General features: G+C 35.4%; 1 protein-coding gene across 1 annotated transcript in view; it reads right to left on the bottom strand.

Moving 5' to 3' along the window:
* Window positions 1-17,852, bottom strand: part of CAAP1 (caspase activity and apoptosis inhibitor 1) — a 28,822-nt gene extending 10,970 nt beyond the window's left edge. The window contains exons 1-5 of the mRNA XM_039347828.1: window positions 17,605-17,852; window positions 14,500-14,700; window positions 10,662-10,746; window positions 5,319-5,397; window positions 900-973 (exon numbers count right to left, since the gene is read on the bottom strand). Of these exons, the coding sequence (XP_039203762.1) occupies window positions 900-973; window positions 5,319-5,397; window positions 10,662-10,746; window positions 14,500-14,700; window positions 17,605-17,727 (562 nt within the window). The 5' untranslated portion in view covers window positions 17,728-17,852. The remainder of the gene's footprint in view (window positions 1-899; window positions 974-5,318; window positions 5,398-10,661; window positions 10,747-14,499; window positions 14,701-17,604) is intronic.
* Between the last annotated feature and the right edge of the window lie 1,709 nt (window positions 17,853-19,561).

The raw sequence follows: 19,561 nt of genomic DNA, 5'->3' as shown, positions 1-19,561 counted from the left end.
ACAGAGTGCAAAAAAGCAGTATTTAAACTATTCCTTAGAAAGTCACAGCATTTTACTAAAGCTTGATTGCCTTATAATTCTATTTAAATCAATTTGTCTTTATTGGCTAGTGCAGAAAAATGAAGTATTATTTTCTAAAGAAATAATTAGTGGGGATATGTATCTTAATAAGATCTTATTTGATCCAATCCTATAGTTTGTTGCACATGCCTATCATCGTCAAAAGATAGACAGGGAACTGTTGAAATTCAGACAGACTCATAGATGGAATTTCTCACTGAATTCGTACCAATTGCCACAAATAAAATAACTTATCCTCTTCCCTACAATTTCTAATGTACATTGTTCCTGTCAACTTCCCAAACTGTACAAATCTGAGGTATCAAATAGGTAAGCTAAAATATTCTAAAAATCCTACAGGAGATAGGGCATCTGGTGAGAATTCTGGGTGCTGAAATCCACAAAACTGGGAGAAAGAATAAAGTCTGTCCTATGTCTATGAAGTAGTAAAAGATGGAGTTTATCCTCATCACAACTGTGAGATTAGGAACACCATTTTTCTTTTCCTGTACGGTTGCATGAGAACCATTCATTAATATGAAAGGAAGAAAAACTCATAGTCAAAATCACAGTTAAAGAATTGGCATTATGAATATTGAATTTACCTGTGCAACCCATCTTTGCCTGCTCTTCTCCTTACTTAACAAATAAAAAGTAATTCAAAGTTTTATATTCTGAAATATATTTTTCCAAATAAATATGTAGTGCTAATGGTTCTTCACAATATAAATATTTATATACAGGTATTTATATACATCCATGAAAAGTTCCCTACCCACCCAATTTTCGGTCACATCACATCCTCTTCTATATTCAGGATACATAACTCCAATCCCTACCTTGTTTTGAATCCAGCCCTTCCAATTTGTTTTCTTCCTTCAAAGATGAAGTAGAATCTATGCTATTGTCTTGCCTGAGAACAAGAACACATTTAAATTAGTTTGCCTTTTATAATTATAAAATAAGCACTTCAATATTTCAATACCTGCTTAGCACTCTGTTTTATTGCTTGATTTATGTAATGACATAATCATAAATAATAGTAATACAATGAAGCACATACAGTAAATGATAGTTTTCAGAAAAAAAATTACATTAGTTTCCCTAGCCTGCTCCATTTCCCTCTAAATCTGATAGGGCAAGTACTTTCAGAATTCCAAGCCAGCTTGAGAATTAGGAATTTATGGTCCCAATATACCTGGAGGGAACCAAGTTGGATAAAGCTAAACTTGATGCAATGAATCCAAATAATTAGTTTAGACTGGTTTCTGAAGGCATAAGACATTTTTATATTATTTGGGCATAAGAAGTAGACCTTATGCCATTGAAAGTGCACTATATGAACAATATTGTTAGCAGTAAAATAGTCAAATGCAAAAAAAGGACTGGTTCCCATTATTTTTAATACGTATGAAAAAGAAGGAAATGGGGCTTCTGCTCAAAATCTTTACTTTGGACAACAGTTAAAAGAGAGGAAGGTTTGCCTTTCTTTGCAACTACGCAACCTGATGAGTCCAGGAATATAGTAAGCTTATTTACTACCTCAGAGTATTGCCTGGTTATCCATACTACCTGTAAGGGATGACAATTGATAATTTCAGTATTTTCTGCATAGAATAATATCTAATATATTGAACAATGACCTCACCCCAGAGATATGTGCTATTGTTGATTCTCTGAATGGGCTATGACCCTTTGTAGAAAAAAGATCCATCCTTGACCTCTTAATAAAATGCTTTCCCAGTTCCATCTTCCCAGAATGGCCTTCAGCATTTAAGTCCTAAAGAAGTCTGCCTGAAGAATTCAGAAGGACTAATAACCTACAAAACACCTGAAAACAATTACCTTTATGAATGGCAGGCCCACAAAGCCTCCAGCAGTGAATCTGTCTAGTGTTACTACCTTCAGAAACAGAATCTTAAAGTTAATTCTTTCTACATCAGATAGGATTTAAAGGTTCCCCAGCAAGCAGTTTTAGGATCAAACTACGATGCCTCAAAATAAACCCACTGTGTTGGATAAGAAATAAATGTAAAATCCACTTGAGGGTCTATCCTCAGAGAACTGCATAAAGAACCAAATTTAAACCTTTCATGTAGTACTGCTCAATGTTACATTTGCAACTGCTAACACCATTGCTACCATCACAGTGATGATAAGGAATACATTTTAACAGTAATTTAGCCTTTATTCCCAAAACTGAAAAAATATTTCAAGAAAGGCTATTATACTATCTACAACAAGGAATAGCCTAGCTCAAAACTGTGGAAAGGACATCTCTTTAAAATAGCTTTGTACGTTTGACAGTTTATACAGAACTGAAAGAAAAATAACACATTTTCTTAAAGAGTTGATGAGATGCCAATTTAAGAGATTTTTACATACTTTCACCTTAATGTGAGGGTTTCTACTGTACAGTGAGGGGAAACTGCTAAATGGAGGCACCTTATCTGTTGTTTAATTGTCTTTGTACAAAGCAGTAACAGGAAAGAAAGACTATAAAACACACTTGAGAAAACAGGATACAGCTCTCCAAAGGATTTTGAAATCAAGGCAGGTTAGTTCAGTTGCTGAGCTTAATGAGCATTTTAGTCATAAAGTTATTTTATATTTATATAAGTCATTTTATATCTGAATTATTTTGTCTAACAATTGCAAAGTACATATTATGTTAATATACATACACAATCAAAACACTCAATGACACAGCAGGTCAAAGTTAAACAAAAATAGCAAAGAGTCTTCTGTTCTTCAAGCAATTTTATCATGGAATAATCTTATACCATACTAATTCTGGCAATGTTTTAGATGCCACAGGAATCCTTGTTTCTAAAATAACAATATCATACCATAGTACCATACCATTCTCAGGACTTTTTACCTATGTCTATCTGTTTTAACTATGCAAAACATCAATGGTACATACAGTGTTGAAATTATCCCATAGCTGGACATACTAACAGATCATTGGAATTAAAATCAAATTGCAACGTCCTTAAAATTGCAGTACTCTTCCAATACAAAGTTAAATACCAACTATTCAAAGTAAATTACAACCAGACTAATTATAGATTTTTTTATTTATGTTGGCAAACAGAAAAAGGGTATTTGACAATTACAGCCCTAGCTTTTTATTTCCTCTTTTCTAACTGAACATAGGATAAAGACTTCAATTTCTCAATTAGATGGTAATGCTATACTCAAGTGCTCCCCATCAGCAAACTAAAAAGGATGGTTGGGCAAAATCTACTTTTATTGAAGAAGAAACTACCCAAGGGTATAGATTCCTTAATAATAAAATTCTTTCTTTCTTGAAACGTGCTGCCAAATTTCATTCAGAACTCAAAATTGTTGAGCCACACAGTAACTTCTTTAGTTCTAATTATGTGGCTTGTAGTAGAGGTCATAGAAATGGTTATAGTCAATCTATTTAGCTATGTCATTTTTTCTGACAACTGAATAGTCTGATACAAAACCATCTGGAAGAAAAATGTAGTACCTGGTTTCTATCAACCACTTCAGCAAAACAGTACTGCACTTATACTAATAAGACAATGTGTTGTCCAAAACACTATCGCTGAGCAATTCTTTGCTGTCACATACAGAATTTCTGATGCAGGGCTGCAATTGGTCTTTTAATATGCGTGCATTTTCTGCCATCTTGTGGCTAAATAGTATAAATCTTAGGGACCACATTTCCCACTTAATTTTTATTTTAACCAAACTAATCCAATTTATAAAGTCATTATAGCATGTCTTTTCACATAAATGAATATTGTTTAAGATTTTAAGGTCACACAATTCATTTCTAATTGCTGAGAAAGATTCATTACAAGTATTTATTTCTGGGAAAATGTTGCTTCCTCACAACCTATTATATTCTAAAAAATAATAATATTCCCATACCTATTTACATCAAAAGACTTTATTAAATAGTGCCTGGTCGCTTTTTACTTTTTTAAAAAAAAATCAAGAAACAGATAATTTCAAAGTTACTTATGGAAAAGCCAGTGAAGGTAAAATAGATTAGGTTGATTTTTCTTCCTTTCCTGCTATGATTTTACAATAGCTCTATAACTGTCCTATTAGCATATGTGTGTACCTTCTGAAGATTTATAACTCCCCCTAAAAAAGTTAACTATAGGCTTATACTAGATTGGAGGGGCAGAAAGAGAAATCAGATCTACAAAAGATGTATTTTAGCAAGGACTTCAGATAACTCAAAATGATTATTATCTGAGAAGTAACACAATCTCTTTACAAGGGATAATGTTGGAATGTGTACCTTTCTGCCTCCCAGGTGTATCAAAGCAGATTACTATTCAAGATCAATTTCAATACTTATAATGCCATTCCCTGCTATGAATGCAGTTCAGAAAGCAATGACTCCCAACTGAAGACTGCAATTCTATATACATTCAGAAAAACAATATCAAAGTTAGGATTTACTTTGAAATAAATAAGTTCATTGTACACATACACAATCAAGAAAAAACTTTTTCTTAAAGGAAAAGCATACCGCACACATGAAGAGGTGATCTATGTATTTATCAGATTTGAATACAGCCTGATTCCTAACAATTCTGGACAGCTGATTAAAATACAGTACATGAGGAATAGCTGGATTCTAATATTTGAATCTAGTAGATAGGCAATTTTACTTCTTGATTCAATAGTATCTAGTCAAAATTCAATTAAAAAGCACTACAGAAAATAAAAAAAAATGCAAAATTATATTAGTAGGAAGGATTCCATTGTGCAAGATCAATATTTTAAAAAGTACTATTTTAACTGAATCACAGCAAATACTCTCAAAGTTACTATTTATCACATTTTAGAAAATAAAAGAAAGCATGACAAAATGTTGTGAAACCCAGATGAAAATACCCTAAAAAAATAAAGGACTGCATATCAACAAAACTATAATGATGGTTAATTCTATGGGTTTCACAACATTTTGTCATGCTTTATGTTTAATTGCACATCCTATAGAGCTCACTGAGGCATTACATAGAATTTTGCAGGCTTTCATTTCTCTGATTTTTGCAATATCCACAACAGTTGTTCATTTGTCATGCTGCAGCAAGAGTTCATAAATTTTCACCAACATTTCTACAGTTCATCCAATGTTTTGACAAAGTTTCAGCTGGAATTTTGCTGATATTTTATAAGTATTTCCAACTAAAGCTTTATTACAAGACAAAATTAAAACAAACTATATAAGAACAAATATAATTAATTTATGGGCAATTACTTACTGACTGGCTGATTCAACTATTGTCTTTTCTTCAGCACCATGGGTCTCCTCATCACTGTCAGAATCCACCCCATTCTCACCTTAAAATAAAATGTCAATATGAGATGTTATGTTTTGATAGCATTTTTCTGTCTTAATGTCATTCACCAATAAATACTGTTAACACTGTCAATGAAGAGGTAGTCCATCTTTTCAGAAAGGGGCTTGAAGTAATCTCAAATTGCAATCAGTGAAGGAAATATCTGCATTTTATAGACAGTTGGTAATAAGAGGTATACTCTATCCTAGAAGAGTAACAGGCTGTTTTAAGATAAGCATTGGCTGGCTAGTAGTTGCTCCATATTTATACCCAAGGGAAAAATACCCCACATTTATGTCAGGAGCCATGGTGGCACAATGTTTAGAATGCAGTATTGCAGGCTAATTCTAATGCCAGCAGTTTGATTCTCACTGGCTCAATGTTGACTCAGCCTTCCATCCATCCGAAGTCAGTAAAATGAGGATCCAGATTGTTGGGGGCAATATGCTGACTCTGTAAACTGTTTAGACAGGGCTATGAAACATTATGAAGCGGTACATAAGTCTAAGTGCTATTGCTCTTCTTCATGAACAACAACTCTATCATCTCCAACATGGAACCCTGCAGAACCATTGCTAATAAGCATAGACAAAATTTTATCTTAGTGTAAGTTACCATTTGACCATTCAGAACCTACAGCTGGTCCAGAATGTGGAATCATGGGAAGTTATGGGCATACCTTGACATGCCCATGTTAATCCACTTCTCTGTGAGCTGCACTGGCTTCCCATAAGCTTCCAGGTTCAATTAAAAATGTTGCCATCTATAAACTTCTTCATGGCACAGAGTTGGGTTATATGCAAACCATTTGTCTCTTATTAATTCTGCCTGTCGCAACATGTAATGAAATGCATGGATAATCTTGAGAAAAGGGGAGAAGACATGTTGCCTGTAAAACTATCAGACAAGAAAGACAGAAGCCCAAGAGAGCTTCCAGTGACGTGAGTGCTTTCGGTAACGTTGCTGAAGATAGACCTGGGGGAAAGACTCTCCGCTCCCCGGGTCCAATTTTCCTCTGCCGGTGGGTCCGTCGGGACCAAAAGCTGCCCTGGAGAGGTGGCCACCAAGGGGCGACACTTTGGGGACCACGGGCCGGCAGTAGCCGGCTCGTTGAAACCAGAAGAGCCCCTGGAAACTTAGAAAGGACTTGCCCTAACAGATCTAGCAGTTACAAGTGGCAGGTAGGAAGTTGGCATTTTTGCAAGATTCTGTTAATGTAGCCTTACAATAAAGTAAATTTAGCTCAACTAGTTGTGTTTCATATATAGTTTACCCGGGAATTCCAACCCAACAAATCCAACAGAGTTGGCAGAAATCAAGTCCTTTCCATCAAGCAATGCTATCTCATGGACTCAGAAAGAATACTTTCCAAGTCATGGTGCCTGCTTACCTCCCTACCGCACCCAATAATTTGATGGAACAGCTTATCTCCCAAAATATGAATGGAGATCCTGTTGACCTTTCAGAAAGCATTGAAGAGCTGAGTAAGACAAATCTGAGACATCTTTAGAGGTATGTTTTATGGCATTGAGTAATTGTCCTTAGTTGTTTTTAAAGTTTTGATATTGCACTTAGTTCTAAATTTACTGTAAACTACCCAGGTATTTTGAATTGCGCAACCATATAATTTGAATAAACAAAAACAATCCTCATTAAGATGAATATAAAAGATACATGCAAAACAACTTCCAATTTTTAATTTGCAAAGTAAAAAAAAGTATTACAATTTATGAGTAACTCTGACTCTGAAAATATTAATGTTAAATTTCCCCATATTTAGAGAGATTCTAGCTAGATTTCCCTATATTTGCTAGAAGTCCCTTATCCTAATTATATTATAGACAACTGCTGTATTTGTCTACTGCATATACAAACATTCTTTTTTACTTAGTGTTCATTAGGGATCCACAATTTCAAAAAAGACTCTGCTGCTTTAGGACTATATAAACATATCACACAACAAAATCATAGTATAATTAATGAATGAGGTTCTTTAAATGCCCATATCTATACATTCGGGTCTACTAATTTGGGCTGAGCTACTCAATATCATAACAATGTCCCAGTAATCACATCTACCTTTAGTGGGAGAAGCTGCCCTTGATGCCAAGTAAGGGCACTGGCAATTCTCTACTCATATTGCAATTACAAAGTAGAATTTATGCTTTCTTCATAAGGACAGAGTAAATGGATGTTTGGTGTTTATATTCTAGTCCTATCTTGCTTTCCCTACAGTAACTGACCTTCTCTATCAACATCTGCCATCACTTCACTTCTATTCAGACTTTGACTTTATTTCATCCAAATCATATAATATCTTCCTCAAATCCCAGCACTGGTTTCTCATTCTGTCCTGCAATACAATTTCCTTGTCTTTATCTGTAGGTCTGGCAGAAGATTGGGCTGAAGCTATTTTAATAGACAATGTTGATGAACAGTTGGAAGATATAAAAATGGGAGCTGCTCTTCTTTCAGTAAGAGACAAGAATAAGGGGAAAAATGCTTTTTGCATAGTTTGCATGAAAATCCAGTGCTTTTTGCATACTTCGCGTGAAAAAAGTCCTAGGTTTCAATCCCTGATATTATCAGTTGCCAAAGCTTGAATTTGAAAATGTAGCAATAATTATTGCATGACAGTACAGGTAGTCCTCAACTTGCAACAGTTTGCTTAGTGACCATTCAAAGTTACAACGGCACTGAAAAACATTTTTCACATGACATCGCAGCATCCCCATGGTCACATGATCAAAATTCAGATGCTTGGCAACTGATTCATTATTTAAAATGGTTGCAGAATCCCCGGTTCATGTGATCATTTTTTTGTGACCCTCTGACAAGCTAAGTCAATGGGAGGGCCAGATTCACTTAACAACTGTGTTACCAACTTAACAACTGCAGTGATTCACTTAGCAACCTTTGGTAACCATTGGTAAGAAAGGTCGTAAAATGGGGCAAAATTCCCTTAACAAATGTTTCGCTTAGCAAGAGAAATTTTGGGCTCAATTGTGGCCATAGGTCAAGGACTATCTGTATAGGCAACACTTCCTAATCAAGGTGCCCTTTAGATACATGAACGTCAACTCCCAATGACTAAGCTGTCCAGATGATTCTGGGGATTAAACTCTATAAATAAAGAGGGCGTGCATGATGGAATAAACACCAGTAAGATAGATAAAGTAGAGGCTTAGCTCACAGGTCAAGGCAATGCCCTAGGGCCCCATCTTTAAAATTTTCTGTAATTAAAAAACAATTTGCTTATTTGATAGTTGGTTCATTCTACTTTTGTACAATACAGTATAAATTGTTCTTCTACTGTATCACCAAATCAAGGGACACATGACAGTTTCCCAAACATGCATAAAAAGATAAAATAAATAAAAAACCAACCAATTATTAATCAAAAATACACAATTAAAATAATAATCATAGAAGTGAATAAACTAATAACAAAATCAATACTAAAATAACATAATTAATCAATTTAAATAACTTCAAGGTAAATTCAAAATGGCAGTAGCAAACTATTTACCAACCATTCTTCAGAAGAGTTCCATTTTATTTGGTTCCTGGATTGTTACAAATATGGAGCAAACCTCAGGAAGACTATTCCAGTAACAGTGACAGAAAAACAGTGTCTCCTGGCCTCTGTTTCTCTAATTTCACCCATATCCCTGCCATGTGACATTTGTTCCTTCTATCCAAAGTGCTAATCTCCTACACAGGATGACTGAGCTTTGGCAAGCAGATAGGATTTGCTAGGTTTTTCATATAACCAAGCAAGAACAAGGGTGAAGCAGAGACAGGATTTATCGTCTTCATCGTCAGCAAGCAGCAAAATAACTCAGCCGAAAAGAACAGGATCAGTATACAAGCCCTGTTACAGGTCCAAGTAATCAGCCTTAGAAAACAAGGCAAAGGTTCCGGAAACTTGGTCAATTAAAGAAGTTGTTTCAAACACTGAGTTACTTCCAATTCAAATCTCTTTCCTAAATCAGATGGTACATATTGGCTCATATCACATTGCCAGTTCAGTTGGAAACAGTGGGGTCTAGGACAACTCAGTGTGATTGACTCGGCACAGCTAACTTGCCATGGCCAACTTGGCGCAGCCAACTGGACCTTGGCAACTTGCTGTGGACAACTTGCTGCAAGACAACTCACCACAGTCAACTTGCTGCAGGACAACTTTCTGCAGAAGAAGAGTTATACTAACATTGAAGAAATGGTGGAATAGAATCGTTAAAGAAAGGATGCAAAAGGAGGGACAAAATGAAATGTGAATGACATAAATTAAAATAATCTTTATTTAAATACTTAAATTACTGAATTGTCCCGCAGCAAGTTGTCCCAGAGTGAGTTGGCCACGGCAAGTTGTCCTGCCGCGAGTTGGCTGTGGTGAGTTGGCTACACCAAGTTGTCCCATTCCGCAACAGTGACTCCTAAATAGACAGTTATTCGAGAGAAAACTTCTCTGCTCTTTCACATGCCTATTGCCTTTCAGCCTCATTCTTGCCATTGCTCACTTGGACTTGAAAAGTGCTCAGGGGAGCCCTAAGTGACATCAAAAGCTAAAGATAACCCAGCACTAGGAGTCATTTCTTTCTCACTTTTCCTGCTGTGTTCTAGTTTGCAGAACCATCATTCCCAATTCTCCTCTGGTTCCTCCTAAATCTTTTTGTTGTTCTTCTGCAGGAAAGGAATGATCCTAGATATGATCCTAGATATGACTTGACAGAAACGAAAGATGTTTCTTTTTTTCAGATAATGCAAATATATTTAGATACCCGTACAGCCAAAATGATCAAACTTTGTAATTCTAAGCAAAGCATATATATTTTGCACTCTTAAAGCAAAAGCTACTGATTCCTTTTGCTATGAATTACTCCATAGTCTGAAGCTCAATAATTAATCTAATAGCACCACATAAAATAGAGGGCTTCAATTCTTGTCGTCTCTAATTCAGATAATTAAATTCTGATTTTAGTAGCTACAACTGATGTCTAGAAAGACACACAGATTTTAATCATATACATATATTTCCAGACCATATATATGCTCTGCAGATAAATCCTGCTGAACTCAGTAAAACTTACATCTGAATAAACATATATATGGTATTTAGTTTTTTACTACAAAAATATTTCTAATTTTCTTAATTGATACAAAGCTGTGTCCTCATCTAGTCTTCATCTAGTCTTCAGTAATTGTCACTCTCAAATTTTACAATAAGCAATCCAAATTTTAGTTCAGTATATATGATTTTACCTTCAAGAATTTTCAATAACTTCTTTTCCGACATAAGTTCCAACTGTTCAAGACAAAGCCTTTTAATTTCTTCTATAGAACAGTTCTAAATGAAATAAAAAAGAAATGTTTCTATACAATAATTAAAACAAGAGATACTTTAGATAAGTCAAATTTAAACATGCTTGAAACAAACTTAAAATCTTATAATTAATTACTAATTAAATCTAAACTCACTAAAACAAGGAACAAAAAAGTTGACTTTAAACAATAATATTAAAATAAAATAGTGACATAAAACAATGTAAAAATAACAGAAATCCAGATATGCATGATTTAGAACTTGAATATTATGTTTTTGAATAGAAGGAATACAATTAAAATGACATATTAACCTAATACACTAAGTCATGATAAATATTTATTAAACTATTGATCAAAAACTTACACATATATGTAATTATATATTCTTTTTATCAATCTGGGTTTGTTTTTAAAATATATATATTGTATTAAATCAGAAAAATATAGTGAACTATGCTCAATATATTAGAACTTCACTTGCTCTGCTGTTTTTAGATAATTTTAAAGTGGCTGTCTTAATATATATATATATATATATATATATATATATATATATAATCAATTATTTATATTTATTGGCATAATTATCATTATGGATTAAAGCAGTGGTTCTCAACCTTTCTAACGCCGCGACCCCATAATACAGTTCCCCATGTTGTGGTGACCCCCAACTACTTATACATCACCAGGGGGCCAAAGAAAAGGGGGAAAAATGGCAGACAGCCTTGTTTGGCGACCCGTGAAATGATCATTCGACCCCAAATGGGGTCCCGACCCACAGGTTGAGAACCATTGGATTAAAGATATGTTTTATTTACATGACCAATCCAATAGAATCATAGAATCACAGGGCTGGAAGGGACCTTGGAGATCTTCTAGTCCAACCCCCTGCCTTAGGCAGGAGTCCTTATTCCATCTAAGACAGTGTTTCTCAACCTTGACCATTTTAAGGCATGTGGACTTCAACTCCCAGAATTCCACAGCCAGCAATGCTGGCTGTGGAATTCTGGGAGTTGAAGTCCACATGCCTTAAAATGGTCAAGGTTGAGAAACACTGATCTAAGACAAATGGCTATCCATTTTTCTTAAAAACCACCAACAATGGAGCGGCCACAACTTGGGAAGACAAGCTGTTCCACTGATTAATTGTTTTCATTGAAAACAGAATGATCCAGACTGCAACAGAGAGAACTACAGAGAAAACAGAGTTATGTGGGAAAACTGGCAGTTTATATATCAGTGATATATAAAACAGAGAGAACATGCTGAGATCCACAGTTGATGCAGAAGATACCGGTACATGTGTCTTATACATCAACCGTTGATTAAAGAGAAAAAATGTTTTGGAGTAAGTGCTAGTGAATAATAAAAATGAACTATGAATTATGTTCAGTAAAGCTGTTTTGTGGTAAAGTTACTATTTTTTTTTTCCAGTCCTAGTAATTTGCCCTTGTCTGAAATAGATTTGGAATTTGCAATCATCATCACTGCTATTTTATGAATGGACATCCCAGGGCAGCCATTCTGGATACTCAAAATTCCAACGTGTTTCCTGGCCCCAAAGCATTTCCAATATTAGAGGTGTACTTTTTTTTTATTGTCAGAACAGTCAAGGGGTCAAGAAATCCCACAAATGTTTAGCAGTTTCACTTTCTGCAACCATGTCAACAATCTCAACGTTTTTCCTAGTAGACCCCAAGTTTAACATAAACCTATCTCTATTGCAGTCTTCTAAGCAGGCATTGTTTCTGGGTATTCTGAAAATTTTTTACAATTGCTGATCTGTCCCCTTTAAAAAAAATATTTTAATTTTAAAATATTTTTTAATTTTTAAAAGTAGTTTTACAAAAGTAATTATTCTAAAGAAAAACTGAGATAGATTTAGGATATCACAACTGAATATTACTATCTTTCTCACCTAAAAGCTTCATCAATATTCTTAAAAAGCACTGAATAGTAACACCTTAATGTTGTTTCCATTTTAATTTTAAATCTTGCTTGCTTCTGATTTCTAGTTAGTTATTTTCAGGCAAAGATGTCAAAAATCCTTTGGGAATAGTATGTTCTTTAATTATAAATGACTTATTTATAAACTGCCAGGTTGCCACATTCTTATCTGGTGTTATGTCCAATTAAAGAAAATTTCAATATCCCCTTGGAAAAGCTGTAATTATATATTACATTATTCCATATGCCACAGTAATTAACGTTATTTACATTTCCAGTCTGATTTATTCCAAGGAGTGTACATCAGTATTTATACCACAAAATTTATTAATATACATCCATATACAAATATATAAACACTAGCTGTCTTAATAGCTGAATTATTTAATCCATATAAACCACTACTGAACCATCTTACAATTATATAAGATGCACACCAAATAACGACGCAGTGTTTAATTGGCAGGTTAATCAATTACAGCTTACTTGATGAATCAGTGAGAACTTTAATCAGTAAAAAAAAAGTCACACTACAATTGGTACGGTTGTAAGACCGAGATAAAGATGTCTAGTTCTGAAGATATTGAACTGTAGGTGTGGTATTGCAATAAAGAATAGATAACAAACAGAAAACAGTAATTTCCTTTCAAAAATATATGGTAGGTAAAACCTTTTCTTTTACTTTTTTTTTTAAATGTGCACAGTTGGGGTACAATTTGGAGGAAAATAAACTAAAGCCACACCTGACTTCTGAGAAAAGGAATGTCATCCACAGGCAGAGAATGCAAAATTATAGTTTTGAATATGACAAATACAAGAAATTAAGGATAGTCTGCCCAGGTGATAATGGATACATGGTTTAACATTAAATCTTTAAAACTGATTAAAAGCAAATTGGCAAACCCTACATTCTGTACTCTTAATTTCTGGCTTACTAAACCAAGTTATTTTATCCAATTTACCATATTTCAAAAAGGCCCCCACACTGAAGTACACTTTTGAAAATGTTTGATTTAAAATACATTTTCAACCTCAATTAAAGATAGCTAGTAAGTAAAAAGAATACAGTACCATCATTGTGATAAAAAGATACAGTAAGAGTTTTAAATTATTACATTTAATATCAATTTGTATTTAAAATTTTATTAACTTGCCGTATCTCATTCGTGTGTGTGTGTGTGTGTGTGTGCGCGCGCGTGCCAAAGGTGCTTTTTCAGGAGGCAACTGGATTTTCTTATTTTCTTTGAAGACATTTCGTTTCTCATCCAAGAAGCTTCTTCAGCTCTGACAGGATGGTAGGGAATGGAAAGATTTATATTCCTTGCAAACAGCTGGTCATTTGCATTCTTTTAGAGAGTCATTGATACCCCTTGGATGTTTGTTTGTGTCCTCAGGATCACCTGAGTAGTGCAAATGGGGGTGGGGCAGTTCGAAGAAGATGTCTTCAAAGAAAAACAAGAAAGTCGGGTTGCCTCTTGAAAAAACACTCAGATGACTGAGAATCTCCACAGACGTGTATACACACACACACACACACACACACACACACACACACACACAAACTCAGTCTTCTCTTAAATGTGATAACATAAATATTCACATGAAGCACTTTTGTTTTAGAACAATTTTAAAAGCTGCATCTTTTTTTAGGCTCATAAATAACTTTCAGAAGTTATTCTTGGCATGGGTGTGCACAACCAGTATACTTCATGGTTAAAAACATGTTCGCTTTTTAATTTTTTTTTTTAGTATTTAACGTGTATTCCAGTGTATTGTGAAGCATCTTTTTAAAAGAATTTGCACAGCTCTACTTGATATACTTCAATACCTTTAAAACATCAGGCAACATCTTCTGCAATTTCTTCTCCCCTATGATATAAAAGCATTGCTGAAGCATTTCCTTCTTGTCCGTAATATAGAAACTGACAGGCTTTAATTGCACAGTCAGATCTAGTCCACCTTCTTCTATGTCACTGGGTTCTTCGACCACATCTTTCTTTTCTGGAATCTGAGCAATATTCTTGGTTTCCTAAAATATGACATACACAAAAATAACCAATACAAACTTGATTGACTGTGTAGTATTGTCAGCAAATAAACTATGACAAAGAACTGATAGTTCAGTCTCATAGAGTTCAATATGGATTACTCACAAGTGAATCCATATAGAATTGCAGTTTAAATCAATGAAGCTTCTAAAATTGCTTCCTACTATTTTATAGTCTAAATATCATAACACTCTCTAATATTGTCACATTCAATGACAATATTTTAATACGGTTCATTAAGCTGCTCAATTTTGCATGTCAACATTATTTGAAAGATAAAGGAGTTTACAAATGAATGTTGGAAAGGAAGACTAATAGAATGTTATCATTATATAAGACTAATTGGCAGTATAAAAAAGCAATAATAGAACCAATAATGTTTTATATTTAGCTTTGTTATATTATTGCATATAACCTAAGGGACAATTTATATATTTTAAGAAATAAAAGAGGGGTAAAGTATTAGATCATTTAAGGGAGACACAATATTTTTGAACATCTAACGGATAGAGAGTAACAAAAATTCAGAGCTATGTCTCAAAAAAATCAGAGTTATGAAAGTCTTGAAAGAAAAAAAATATGAACCAGATATTGGAAAAAAGAGGAACTGGAGAAAATTAAGACAACTATCACATTATTTGATCATTGATTATTTTGATTATCACATAGTGAATGGTTTTCTTGCTCCTTAGAGAAAGATAAGGCAATGGAAGATTAGAGAAGATTATAAAATTGGAAGATGTTCAGGATAAAAAGAAGATCTAAAGATCAATTACTAGAGATAAAAAAAAAGTCACAAATTAATAACTTCTTAAAAGGGAGAAGCACCATATTTAGCAAAGGACTGAATATGCAGGACAAGGGTGGGTTTGTTTTAAATCATGATTTAAATCACTAGTAAAAAGGCTTGATTTAAATCAACTCGATTTAAATCATAATTTTTAAAGGGCAACTGTCATATCTGTCCCACAGTGGCTCCTCCTCTGACTTGCTGTTGACTAACCAACAGTCCCACTCACTTTAATGGGATGGCTGGTGATGCGGCAGTGACACAACAAGGAAAGTTAATGGAGAAGCCAGATTCACTTAACAACCACAATGATTCATTTAACAACAGTGGCAAGAAAAGTAATAAAATGGGGCAAAATTCACTTAAGAAATTTTTCACTTAGCAGCATCAATCTTGGGCTCAGTTGTGGTTGTAACTCGAGAACTACCTGTAATAGCACAAATTATGTATGATTACTCAGACATCACGTCATATTCAGTGGCATTCTTTCCAAGTAGGAAGGCCAAAGCCACAATTCACAAACACATAGAAAAGGCCAACAGACTGTAAGACTATGTATGAATACACATGGAACTAGAATTTGCTTTCCATTAGATGTGTATTATTTGTTTGCTTATTTATTTTCTGCCCATCTTATTTAGCAATTACTCTGGGCAGCTTACAGCATTAAAAACATTAAAACCATAAAAAGATAAATATTTCTAAAATGATAAAAATGGAATTACAATCAAAGATAAAGTTATAATTAGAAGATGGGAAGAAATAGAGCAGAATGCACAGGGTGGGGAGGTGGGATTGCCTCTTAATTCATCAACCACCTCCAGTGTGGCACCCCCCCATTGAGTGGGCACAGCCAAATGATTAGTTTACAAGTGTGATCACCACTCCAAAAAGTAAACTGGAGTGATATCTTATATCCAACCACTGATGTAATACAGGAGGATATTCTGCAGAGACAGCTCTCTACTTGCCTTGCAGGATTGCTTCTGTGAGATATTAACTTCCACCTCTGTATCCTAATCTGAAATGATACTTTACTGCTGAAAATACAGTAATGCAGACCTTACCAGTTACATCAGACAGCCCCCTCCTCACATTTGCAGGGATAACGTGCTTTTACAATTGGTTAAATGTTTTCCTTTTGTTCATTCCTTGCTGAGGTCAAAACACCAGATGCCATCATTCAGCGTTCAAGTTTTATTTGACACACAAGGCAAATACATTGGCAAAGGTTGCAAAGACATTTTATAGTCAGGTGCAAAACAGCTAGATTGCACATACCTACTTCTAAAATTTTCAAGTTTTATTTTCTTAATAGTCACCTGATGATGGGTGGCATAGGAAAAGATAGGTAGGTAGGTAGGCAGGCAGGCAGACAGACAGACAGACAGTCATATTTCTCATGTTCTAATTGGCATGCTTTATCTTTGTTGCTATGAGCCTTAACATTTGTCCTTATATTCCTTTCTAATGTATGCACCTGACACTCTTGTTTCTGTGTAATAAAAAAGCACTAATTTCTCTTCTAAGATGGCCTACCTAGTTCAGCTTAATAGTTTAAGTACTTTCTAAGAATATTTTGCCCTAGAGAATAAAATAGCTTGCGTGTTAATGGCAGCTGAGGCTTTCCCTAAGCACATTTGCTCACGGTTAACTAGAATTTATTCTGTCAACCAATCTTCTGGATTCACCCACCACAGAAAGTTTAGAAGCGTTAACAGAACTTCTTACTCAGAGAAGATGCTACCAGGCTCTTAATTTCCAGAAAACCAGGAGCCCGGTAGCACCTTTTTCTGAGTAAGAAATGCTATTAAAAGGCATATGATGTGGTGAGCTCCCTTCACAATCTAATTACTTGATTTGATTGAACTAAGATACGGATTTTCTTGGCTTTTCTGCTCTTTTTTTATGTAATGCGTGTTTTAAGAAATAAAAACGACACAGCTACAGTCCCTCCAAAACAGGCGCGCGAAGGGATAGGATGAAGCTGCATCTCCCTGTCACGTGGCTCCGATAACTGTATTCTGCGCCTGCGCAATTCAACCGTTCCCCCTCTTTCCTTCCCCCCCCCCACAAGGCTGACGGACTGTGATACCTCCAGAGGGCCGCGGGCTGGCTCAGTGCTCCGCCGTTTTCTTTCGCTGCCGCCTCCTTCCTCTGGGCAGCTTAAACGCGAGCGGTGTCGCTTCTTCTCTTTAGAGAACTTACGGCCCGTCATGGCGTCCACCTCCCCGAAACAGTGGCAGTTCCTTTAAAGCGTCTTGAAAAATAAATAAATAACTTCATCAAACAGCCATCTCGCGACTGGCTAGATCAGAGATCCGCGCGTTACGCTCAGCTGGACCCCTGTCGCAGTTTGTTTACGTCATTCTTACGATTTGTTCGCCATAGAGATAGAAATCTTAATTTTTTTATATATAGATAGATAGCAAACGAAATCTAACATATGTCTATGGAGATTCTCAGTCATCCAGGTCATAGTTATCCCAAAGATAACTGAAGAAGCTTCTTGGATGAGAAGCGAAACGCCTTCAAAGAAAAACAAAGTTCAGTTGACTCGTGAAAAAGCATCTTTGGGAAGTCTGCATAGTTTCCCTGTTTTTCAAGTTAACCCCTCCGCTTCTGGTCCTTTAAAGCATCTTTTGTTTGGATGCAATTGGCAAAGAGTTTTTTGGTTACTGAGCTTTCCTATACAGTACGTTACAGGTTGCCCTCGATTTACAACAATTCATTTAGTGACCATTTGAAGTTACAGCACTGAAAAAACTGATCTGTGACCATTTTTCACACTTATGACCATTTCAGCATCCCCATGGCCATATGATCAAAATTCAAAGTGATTTATGACTGTTTTTTACACCACCACTGCGTGTTATGTGATCAAAATTCAGATGCTTGGCAACTGACTCATGATGGTTATAGGGTCCTGGGGTCATCTAATCCCCTTGTGCAACCTTCTGATAAGCAAAATAAATGGGAAAGCCAGATTCACTTGAAAGTGTTACTAATTTAACACTTTGACTGATTCAGTTAACAACTGTGGCAAGAAAAGTCATAAAATGGACCAAAACTCACTTAACAAATGGCTCACTTAGCAACAGGAATTTTGGGCTCAGTTGTGGTCATACGTCAAGGACTACCTGTATTATCAACCCAAAGCTGACCTTAGAATTATTCCGGCTTCAATAAAAATTGCTCAGTTGCTGTCATTTAGCCCACAACCAGTACTTTAATTCATCCTAAATTCCTGGGCTCATTGGTTATCATACAAGTAAAAGGAATAAATCCCTGATTGTTAGGGTACACTCCCCTTGGAGAAATCTGATTTATTATTAGATACTATCTAATAATAAATCAAATTTGTCCAGGGGAGTGTACCCTAACAATCATGGATAATTAATTTTTCCCAGTGTCTCACCCAACAGTTGATTTTTTTAAAGTCAGATTAATAAGGTGATCAACTTTTTTACAACAAAAAGGAGGTGTAAGGACCCACCCCACTTTGCATCTTAAGAAGACAGAACTCTTGGAATAGCTCTTCCAACAGGAATCCTTTATTAAGAGAAAATGGTTGCAGGCATGCTAGACAGGACTTGGGGTTCAAGCTCTCCCATTCAAGGTTTTAAGGGGTTCCCCAGTAGTCCCACCCAATCAACCCCCCTTCCAGTGATAGTTTCAAGTATCACAATTCCATCCCCTTTCTTCTTCCGTCTGGATGGAGACTTCAGATAACTACATGAAAGGCAATTACTCTTCTTTGATATGTTAAAGCTTAGAGGCCACAATAAACACACATTCAGTCCTTTGAAGTGTGCTGAAGGAAGTGAGGGCCATAAAGCCCCTTTGCTCTCCCCCTTTTCTCCCTCTTATGGCAGAATCCAGAGAAGGCAGAATTGGGAGTTTCTATGTTTGATAATTAAAGATGAAATATAATTGGATTCTGACATCCGGCCCCTCTTAACAATAAGAGAGATCCACCAGGGGTTCGCCTTCCGAGCTGTCATCTGAGGCATCCACCGTCCCTGTGGTGTAGGCTGGAGTTCTTTCCCCTT

The sequence above is a fragment of the Crotalus tigris genome, unplaced genomic scaffold, assembly GCF_016545835.1.
Source record: "Crotalus tigris isolate CLP2741 ecotype Arizona unplaced genomic scaffold, ASM1654583v1 scf7180000018101.4720394464:4744507, whole genome shotgun sequence".
Taxonomy (NCBI): Eukaryota; Metazoa; Chordata; class Lepidosauria; order Squamata; family Viperidae; genus Crotalus; species Crotalus tigris.
The sequence above is the reverse complement of the archived record's forward strand: the minus strand, read 5'-3'. Positions and strand labels throughout refer to the sequence as shown.